Genomic DNA, 10,959 nt, shown 5'->3' on the forward strand with positions numbered 1-10,959 from the left:
ACCTTGCCGCGTTGATAAACAGCTATCTAGAACACCTTTCCGGATGGCTAGCAGCAAATCGATTAAGGGTAAATGTCAGCAAGACGAAATTCATAATATTTCGATCTATCAACAAGGTCTCCGACCCGACGTTCTCGCTAAGTATTAATGCGATTCCCTTAGAACAGGTTTCGGAGATAAAATTCCTCGGCGTATGGTTTCACGAGAATTTATTATGGAATACGCATGTTGATCACCTTACAAAACAACTATCCAAGGTAATCGGTGCTATCAGTCGCATTAGAAGAGCACTGCCAAGGTGGCTCATGAGCAATATTTATTACGCACTTGTCCATTCCAAACTCTCCTATTGCCTGTTAGTATGGGGCAACACATCAGCAAATAACCTAGGCAAATTACACATACTCCAGAGAAGAGCAATACGTTTTCTAACAAATGCCGACTTCTTTACTCCTTCTCCAGACCTCTTTTCCGACGCTCACATTCTTACTGTTAAACAAACGTTCATTTTAAAACTCGGAATTCATATTCATAAAGAAGTTAAGGAAAATCGCATAAACCTTACAACTAAAACCACGACGTATGGGCTAAGGCACTTCAGGAACTACACAACGCCATGTGTGCGAACCAATTACGGGTATCAATCCATGGCCTATCTAGTGCCTCAATTTTTAAACAAATTTGCAAATTTTGTAGAGCCTGAGTACACACAGGCCCAGTTCAGAGGACTCTTCCGCTCATATTTAGATGTTAATTATAATATTAAGCTATTTTGAAGTGGTAAACCTTAGTATGGTAGCGTGTGCCTTTGGCTAAAGGAAACTTTGCACAGCGCTGTATTTCTTTTTTCTCTTTTGTGTGTATGATCTAGATGATAGATGAGCGTCCACGAACAGTGGAGTACTTGTACTGTACATGTAAAAAAATGTTATCGATGTTACTACTGCATAATCACGTTGCAATGGACACTGTAATGGCGGACAGATATCCGCCGACTGTTTATGGTTATGTCTGTATGCATTCCTGTTTGTCGGTCCAGGTACCTCGTCAGGCTCCGCCTTTTGTACCTGGACCTCATTTCTGTATTTTGGAAATGAAATAAATAGAATAGAATAGAATAGAAAGTTGGCTTTCTTACATGTTGTTCTGCTATCAGGCAGAACCTGCATCAAAGGAGGTGTCCCTGAATTCTGGTCATGCTCATGTTCTTCGAGGATCCAGGGGTCGTACCTATAGAAATAAACAAAAAGAATGAACATCGAACAAGAAAGATCTCTCGGAAAACTTACGGGATTTGTGTGCGCATCCACCGATCGAGGATGTCTCTCCATCCCGCACAGCTCACTTGGTTCCACTGAGTGGTGAGGGACCAGAGGAAGTGCTCTGCGGCCCCAAAACTTAGGGGAAGAGTACCTTCAAAACAGAGCTCTGCCTCTAAGTTTCGGGGGAGTCTAAAATATAGCTCTCCGTCCAGTCCCCGATGCATAGCAATCTACGTCCACTCAGTCACGTAATACCCCATGAACACAGCCACCGTTGCGTCCTGAATTTCGACGTCCTCACTGAACGTGAAGCATTGAAAGGTCTCCACGTCCATGCGGGGGACGTCGCACCCCGTCGCCGGTATCAGTTGGAAAAACAGTTTACCACTGCGATTACTGTAAACCCTACAGAAATGCATGAAATAAAATAAAATAAATAAATAAGACGCTATACAATTGCGAACAGACTTACCATAGAGGGGACGGATGTGGACCAGGAAGTCCAAGATGGACTCGAAACGATGAGGCATATCGCTTGGTTGGTTGGTGGAAGGCAGGGAATAGAGGATGAGGTGACAAGAGGAACGGTCCATCTTATAACCGTGCTTTCTCACGCTCGCATGCATCCGGCGTAATTGTATCGCTTACGGGAAACCGCCGATTTCTTGTTCAATATGGCGCGCGCGTGCGCGCGAGTTCAAATGTTAAGACAGTTGTTATTGTTGCTTCCAAATGATGGTTCTGACCGCTGTTTCCAAACATGTCCCAACACGTTCAAGGACGATAGAGAGAGAGAGGGAATAAACGTTAGTATAAATTTCGAAGCAGTAGCGACAGTTTGAGCAATCGTATAGGAAACCATGCTCAGCTTGGAAGATCCTCGTAAGTTGTGGGATTTGCTCCTGCAAGTAGCCTTCCCCACCGGGTTGTGGTCTAAATAACCGGTACGTTCCCTATCGCCAACCAAGAATGACTCTGACACAGGTTTGGAATAACTTACATTGCCGACTTTATTGCTGCACCGTCTGCTCACTTCCAAGTCCCAGGTACGAGTGACCTCTTCCTCCCCAGGGTCCCCTCCCGCGACACCTTCCACTGACCTACTTCCATGCGCCAAATCGGCCCACGTGGCCAAACTGGCCAGTGGAAAGTTCCTGTGTCGAGGGATCGCCTGGGGGAGATGAGGTCACGGGACGGCTCCCCATGTGTCCCCCAAACTGGGTCACCACACTCCCCCCCACCTAAGGCCCCGACGGGGGGTTCGAACCCAGAAAGTCCATGAGTTCTTGGTCGAACGCAGCGGTCGACTTCGGGGCCTGGTCGCTGGGGGGCACCGGGTTGGGGGTGACGCCAGCGGTGGGAAGGTCCTCGGCGGTGGCTCTGCCGCGCGGCGGTGACCCGGCCTCCAGCAGAAGCTCCGGCCGAAACTCCCGAAGGATCCGCAGGGCGGCGGCGACAGCGTCCTCGGCGGAGGGCGCAGGTGGTGCGTCCGGGACCGCCGGTGTTCGGGTGGCCACCGCAGTCCGGTGACGGTCACCCAGCTCGTGGGTTGTGCGGTGGATCACCAACCCACCGCAGGTCCCGCAGAGACGAGCCATCTCCTCCTCCGTGTAGACGGCCGGGGGCTCCGAGGGGTGCCGGTCGGACAGGAGATGGCCCCGGAAGGTGGCTGCCACGGTCTCCGAAGCACCGCCACGGAGGGGACGCGGCTGGTCGCGCCACCTCCTCGATGACACGAAGCACACTGGCTCCTCCCCGACCTGCACGGTCCAGGTGGCTACGGAATGGTGACTGGGAGTCGCCCGCGGGGTGGGTCCGGCCGAGGGCGCAGTCCTCGAGCCTCTTCTCGGGAGACGGGTGCTCCTCGTTGCCGAACGGTCTCTGACGACCGCGTTCGGAGTGGCATGCCTGGGGTTGGGGGTCCTGAAAAGACAGAACGTGCGGAGACACGGAAATGTTATCGCGCGCGCAAATTGTACGCGCGAGAACGCTGACCTACAGTCCGTGTTCCGCCGCGGGTAGGGCATGCCGCCCTACCACGTTGCCTTGGGCTAAAGCCGCCCTGGTCACCCTGCAGCTGATTAGGTGGGCGGATAGACTCGTCCCCCTCGTCCGCCGCGTGGTCGCGCTCATGATAGCGTTTTAAGTCGCCAACGTGAACGGGCCCTGTCTCCTCCGCCGTGTTCACACGACGGAGTCGGTACGACAAGCGAGATAATCGGGAAATCACCCGAAAAGGTCACTCCCAGCGCTGCGCCAGTGACGCTGCGAAACCTATAGCAGCGTTGCTCAGCGGGTGTGTGCGCTTCAAGACCAAATCCCCTACTTCATATGACAGAGGACGGTGCCCCTTATCATACTGACGCGCTTGTTCCGAGCGGGCGGCGTCCAAGCTCTCTCTTGCGGAATTCACCGCATCCGAGAGCCGACTACGCAGCTCGCTCGCGTACCTCGACAGATTCCGAGCAATCGGCTCCGTGCACTGTCTCAGTCCGTTCTCCAATGGGAAAGCATGCCTGGGGATGATACGGCGTCGTTCTCTTGTGCTGAATACCAAGTGCAGCACAAGAGTCGACAAAGACTCGGCCAGTGAAATAACTGGCGTTGTCAGTGATCAACTGTGCCGGAAAACCGAACCGGGAAAAAGTCTCCATCAGCCGGTCCCATATCCGCTCCGACACCAGCTTCCTAAGCGGGAATAACTCCACCCACTTAGAAAAGTGGTCAGTAACCACCAACAGGTACTGATTCCCCCTTGGACTTCTGGGAAATGGACCCATTACGTCACACGCTACTATGTGCCAGGGGTAGCTACTGACTACTGGCTGCATGAACCCTGGGGGTTTACCACCCCTTGGTTTTGCTTTCTGGCACACGGGGCAGCTCCGGGTAAAGCGCATAACATCCTGCCTCATCCCCGGCCAGGTCGCGACGCGGCATAACTTATGAAAAGTCTTGCTGCCACTGCCGTGACCCGCAAGGGCTGAGTCATGGAAATAACGCATAAACACCCTTCGCAATTTCCTGGGAACTACGACCTTGAAGGGGGAAACACTCTCGTCCTCCTCGTCTAACCCGGGCACATATCGCAGCAAAAGCCCGTCCTCACTCAAGAGATATGAGTCGAGGCACCCGTCGTCATCCCTGCCAGCGTTACCGGTGTCAGCTGCACTATTATCCGCCAGCTTTTCCGACACCCGCTGACATAAACCGTCCGACTTCTGTGCCTCTAAGAGCTCTTCCCTGCTTACGATCGTGCCACAAGACAAGGAGTTACCTGCCCGATTCAAACCAATCGCGGCCACGAGATCCCCCTCCTCGGTCTGCCGTTCCTCGCCTTCCGGGAGATTAGCGTAATCGCACGCGCACCCAATCTCCCCTCCTCTCTCTTCCGCTGGGAGAGAGGACCTCCCGCGTCTAGCGGCTCTAACCAGGTCCAAGTCACCCACACAACCGGTCGATGACCTGCCCTGACACTGATGTTCCTGCTGTAATTCACAGCTGTAACCCAGTGGCGCACGGGACAAAGCGTCTGCCACTTTGTTCGCGTTTCCTTTCAGGTATTCTACATGGTAGGAATAGCCCTGAAGTGCTAACGCCCAGCGTGCTAATCTGCCTGACGGTTTCTTCAACCGCTGCAGCCAAGAGAGTGCTTGGTGGTCGGTCTGAATGGTAAAAGTTGTCCCATCCAAATACATGTCGAACTTTTTCAAGCCAAACTTTACCGCCAAGCACTCCTTCTTCGTAACGGAATAGTTCATCTCCGCCGGCGACAGTGTGCGACTAGCGAACCCGACCGGGCATAGACCACCATCGTGTTCCTGTAGCAACACTGCACCAAGCCCGTAATCGCTTGCATCAGTTTGCATAACGAACGGCTTGTTAAGATCTGGCAACCACAATTTAGCTGTATCCGCTATAGCTTGTGATGAGGAGCGAAACGCCTCCTCCTGCCTAGGCCCCCAAGCCCACTGGGAATTCTTCCGCAGTAGCTCGTACAGTGGTTTTGCTAAGGACGCGCAATGCGGGATGAACTGGCGATAGAAGCCAACCATTCCTAGGAACCTCTGAAGGCTCTTGACGTCATGCGGACGAGGATACTCGAGTATGGCCCTCAATTTATCCTCATTCGGACTTAGCGTACCAAGATCAACTACAAAACCAAGGAGATCCACTTTGGGGGATGCAAGCTGAACTTTGCCGGGATTAATGGTCAACCCCGCGTCCCTCATCCGACTTAACACATTGCCCAAGTGAACGAGATGCTCATCGAACGACTTAGAAAATACCACTACGTCGTCCATGTAAGCCATGGCATAATTGAACTTCGCGTCATCCAGCACGACGTCCATTAGCCTCTGAAAACTAACGGGCGAGTTGGACAATCCAAAAGGGAGTCTCGTAAATTCAAACAAGCCTCTGTGACACGTGAATGCCGTCTTTTGGATATCCTCCTCCCCTACAGGAATCTGCAGAAAGCCCCTGCTACAGTCCAAAATCGTGAACACGCTGGCATTCCCCAACGCGTACATGATCGACTCGATGGACGGAAAAGGATAAGCATCTCTGACCGTCACGGCATTTAACTGGCGATAATCCACACACAGCCTTGCCGTCCCATCTTTTTAGGTGCCAGCACCACCAGGAAAGCCCAGGGGCTCTGCGACCGCCTAACCGCGCCTGTCGCAATCATCTCATCCAGCGCCGCGTCAAGGAGATCCCTCTTACGCGCGCTGAGGGGCCTGGGGTTACACCGCCAGGGCCTCGCAGTACCAGTATCAATCCGATGTTCTAGAACATCGGTTGTTCCTGGGTGCTCCGTAAACATTACGGAAAAGGGTAGTAAAGCGTCCAAAAGCCTGGCGCGCTCAACTCCTCTGCCCCCGAAAGACGCTACCACCCGCTCGATATCCTGTGGGATTCCCCCCACAGTTTGCACAAGCTCAGTTTCTGACGAGTGGGTATCCACACGACTGGTTAAACGGCCAGTCGGTGAAGGAGAGGCGAAAGGAATCAGTGGGCTTAGGGGTCCCCCACACCGATATCCGTTTGCCTTTAAATCGAGAATCAATCCCTCTCTGACAATGAAATCTCGTCCCAAAATAACTGGGATTGACAGCCCTGACAGGTAAATGAACCGTTGTCTGCACCGTCCCCCGTTAAAGCGCATTGTAAGTCTCACTGCGCCTGTAGCACTGGACATTCCCGATGCTAACCGCAATGGGATATCAACCTTCCTGACGCGGACATTTCGTTCACGACAGTGCGCGTACACGGCGTCTCCAATTAGCGAGAGCGTGGCACCGGTATCCACCAGGCCAATGTACTCTTTCCCAGCTATTGTTACGCCTATGTACGGACCGAACACAGGAGCAGACTCCTGAACTCTCCAAGCTATTGGGGCGAAAACTGATCCATCCTCGGCAAAAGACTGCGGCGAGGTATGAAACACACGCCCCGAGCTCTCTCTGACTGCCGACGACGGATTAGGGCTAACCCCAACTGCCGCCGCCGGCGTTACTAGTTTCCCTGCGCCGATCGGAAATTTCCCCGACGCATAGGACAGTCACGCTTGTAATGCCCTGGTTGATTACAGCCATAGCATCTGGGCTGCGCCCGCCCGCGGTCCGCCTGTGGCATTCTGCTACTGGGGTCCCTCTCTACCTGGTTCTGCCTATCCTGAACCCTCCGAGCAGTGGATGTTCCACTCCTCGGACCGCCGCGTGAGTTTTCGCCAAACCCCGCGCGGCGCCTCTGTTCAAAGGAGAAAGGATCCAGGGAGCGCGGCGGGACGATGACGTCCGACCGGCTTCCCGCGTCCGCAACCAAGGACGTCGCTTCCCTTCCCCGTGGAACGGAGTCCTTCACGCCCGCCCAAGCGCAACCCGGCTCAACTGATAGTTCCGGGCGGCGAAATTCCGTAACGTAGGCTAGTTTACGCATAGGAGAATGCGCTGCATCTCTATTGGATGGATTGGATGGCGCTGCGGCAGCCTGAAAACCTGCGGGAGCCAGAAACGGACGCAGCCGCTACCGCTGTCAACATGGCGGCCAGTGTGTGTTTACCACTGATCTCGATTGTAAAAGGCTGGATCGCGGATTGGGAGCGCGAGCGTGAAGAAACCGGCCGCCATCTTACTGTACCCACAACAGTCGCCGCAGCGATCATGGCAACTTCTTGCAATTACGGTCGTACCAACCGTACTGGCAAGGTTACAGGGCCTAAATTTATACAGGTGAGTCACTCTTCATCGAGGAATAAATAGGCGTCCATTCTGTATATTTAGTTGACCATTATGAAGTGTTTTGTTGCCCAAAACGAGCACTGGATGCAGGTTGCTTGATCGCTCTTCCGACGTTCAATCGAGCACACTTGCATTTTACCCGGCGGCAAATACAGTTTGAGTGCATAATATGCTTGAAAGAACACGTTACACTACACAGGTAGTGTTGTCATCAATATATGTGCAAGCACTCGAGCGCTTTTTTGCATGCATTGCTAGCATGGTACACGGTGTTCTGTGCGGAAGCAAGTGCCACATTCATTTCTTTGAATTACCTTCGCGCACAAGTTCGGTATTACGTCATAATGAGACCAAGATTGTCGCCTTTTTTCATGTATTGGTATTGTTTTGTGCCTTGGTTTCATTTGTGACAAAGAATCCCACGTAACGGTGGTGTGGCGCGACTTGAATAACGCCTTTGTGTCTGAGCTGTATCGTCAGCTTGTTACGATAGTAATAATCTGTAGCGTGTCGTGCTATTTGTAGCAGCTTTTAAGGCAAAAGTGGTCTCTCAATACAGGTTTCGTCATGAGGGCTACCCAGTGAATAATCTGTGCAGTGTGATACGGCTGGGTATACAGGTAAGTATCACGTTCCTCATCCACTGGTTTCTACTTTACAGGAAGGAACAACCTCAGTGCACGCACTGTAGTTAGCCTCTCTCAGTTTTGCATATTTTCTTACATGTTCACATCAGAAACTCACCTTACACTTCAGGCTCCTTCACCCAGTAATATAATAATTAGAGATTATAATTCTTTTTAGAAGGGTTCCCCATATTCCTTTTAGAATAGTTTTTAATCTTTTTAATTTTTAGAAGATACAGGGATTGTAAACCATGTTTTAAACTGATGTTTTAACATTTGTCCAATGCATTTATTAAACAACATATTCATTTTTAACTGGTTGCACCCAAACCAATGTTCTGATGTATTATTTCCTTTGTTGTTGATGCACCATAAAAATTGGAATAATCATCGTCAATGCAGGTTACTTCACAGCTGCCTCGACATACTCAAGAAATGGGTGCAGAACCTGCGTAATGCCCAGAAACTTTGACTACCACAGCACCTCCAGAAAGTAAAGGCATATGTGTCACATGGGATTTTTAAAGGCATTCACAGTATATAATACGTTGTATGAACTGTTGTAGATCTAAGCAGCCTCTACAGTACACTCTCAGAAATTAAAACTTGTCAACTGTTCATACTGTGATAATTGTTTCAGTTAATAGGCATGCACATATACGATATAAGAAGAAATTTATTGAGAATGCACTTCTCTGGCTACAATCCCCAGCGCTGCACTGCAGTGACGGTCTAGTTTCGGAATGCAAAACATAACGTAATTAAGAATCGAACGGCAGGACACCTGTGAAACACTGTTAGCATACATCAGTATACTGGCACCTTACAAAATTGTGGGATGACAAACAACGATCAATGCTAGCAGCGCAATAAATACTCACAATCTCTGTTGCCTCCCATTGTTTTCTATGGGCACACACAGCACTTTAGGGCCCACCAACATGGCGGCCCGAAGGCACGCCTCTCCCCCACGAGCCCCTCTCCCATGCGCGATCCAGCCTTTATACATAGAGATCAGTGGTGTTTACCAATTGAAATGCGAACTGAATTATTGCGAAGGAAAGGTGCAAGGAGCAAAGAAAGTGGGAGATGAACTACAACTCGTAGTACAGTGTTGCAGTGGTGAAAGTTCTGTGGCCAGCCTTCGTTCCTTGTGGCGTTTCGTGTTGCTTTGTGTGTGTGTGTGTGTGTTGAGCGCGCATTGATCAAGTACGATCAGTAGATGCACCCAAGTGCCAATAGACTCAACGGCCGCTCAGGACGCAAGAAATTCTGAAATTCGTTGCGGTTTATTAATTGCACTTCTCGCTTCTTGCTTCTGTTATTGACGCAGGTAGTCGAACCACTAGGAACACTCCTTTTTGCTGTGATGGGATTCTGAATGAGGGCAAAGTATTCCGTGTAGCCAAACATGAAGGGCAACTACTATTTTCATTTCGACTGTGTTACGTACATTTGGCGTGAGGATTGAAGAAGAATTTAAGTGTACTGCTATTCTTGCGTCCTCAGTTGACGATCGAAAATATGTAGTCATATTTGTGCGGTTTCGCGAGCAATATTCCAAGCTTCGCACCCCCCTCCAAATAAAGAGGGGGCGGTAGGGAGTAGTGATGTATCACTTCCCTGTATCTGGATGGAAGAGTCTAGTATTCTAGAAGTTTTTTTTTTTTTTTTGTTCTGTCGTCTGTGTGCATCCAAGAGCAGATATACGAATAATTACTATGTGTATGTCACGCCAGTTCAAAGGGGATCTGCTTGCAATAATAAAATTCACAGCTGCCTTTAGTTGTGGTAACCTATGCTGCATGGTCTCTTGGGCGGTCTGTTCTTGTGTGAGCTTGCGACCTGAAACTGCAGCTCATGCATACAAAGCTGAATGTTGTGGTTTTGCATTGATAGGTGGCAATGCACAGCAAAGTTTTCACAGGGCAGAAGCTGCAATGGATCTTTAATGTGGCATGCTGTGTTTTCACATAAGCCTGCCCCCTTTGGCATCTGTAATAGTAAGATTCAAGTGCATTTCAATGTTTTGTCTGCTGCAGAATTAATGTTTCAGTTTGCAGAGCTCACCACAGTATCCACCCCATCTTATTCATTTCGCATAACACTCCCTCTGCTGAAAGTACGATAAATATGTATTTGGAAAGAACACAGTGGCCTCTAGGGTGTCTTAGTGTAGCAGATTCTCTGCCATAGATTTGCATGACAGAAAATTGACAAAGTTGTTGGTGTTATGGCCTCGCATTTGGATGCTTTTCTCAATCAGCAACACCCACTGCTGTTCATTTTGCAAGAATACATGCACATGCACATGGCTTGGAGCTGTTAGTTGGCTCTTTACAACCTATCTGCCAATGCCATGTCGGCATCAGCACAGTCCTTGGTGTTATGGGCTTATGGCTTCGCACAGACTTACGTACATACTCAAAATACAGTATACTTTTTTTCTGTATTTTGATACTCTATGCGATAGGTTTTGTGACAAGTATTTTTAAAGAATTTGAAATACTTCTTTCACTATTTGCTACGCAGTACTCAAAACGCTCCTTCCTCGACATGCCGTGTCCCGCAAACTTCCCCACAGTGTCCAGATTTTCAGCTCACTGGAACTTCTCCCGTTTTTCATTCTTTGTTTTTGGGAATTGCCGCATCTGTCATTCATCCTCCTGTACAATAAGCTGGTCCCATGCCTGGCCTTGCTCGTCAATAGCCATAAGAAAACTGTTGCTATTCATATTCCCAGGTGAATCCTCAGGGGGTTAGGTACCAGATAATCCCGGCATTTATTTCCTTGGTCACCAAAGCAATAAACACGACTCAGAATTT

The 10,959-nt window shown here is 50.0% G+C and overlaps 1 protein-coding gene across 1 annotated transcript; it reads right to left on the minus strand.

Annotated features, from left to right (window-relative positions):
- Nucleotides 1–3,691: 3,691 nt before the first annotated feature.
- LOC135395682 (uncharacterized) lies at nucleotides 3,692–5,794 on the minus strand. The gene has a single exon (XM_064626779.1). It carries the CDS (start codon nucleotides 5,792–5,794, stop codon nucleotides 3,692–3,694), a length of 2,103 nt encoding a protein of 700 aa, XP_064482849.1.
- Between the last annotated feature and the right edge of the window lie 5,165 nt (nucleotides 5,795–10,959).

The sequence above is a fragment of the Ornithodoros turicata genome, chromosome 5 (assembly GCF_037126465.1).
Source record: "Ornithodoros turicata isolate Travis chromosome 5, ASM3712646v1, whole genome shotgun sequence".
Taxonomy (NCBI): domain Eukaryota; kingdom Metazoa; phylum Arthropoda; class Arachnida; order Ixodida; family Argasidae; genus Ornithodoros; species Ornithodoros turicata.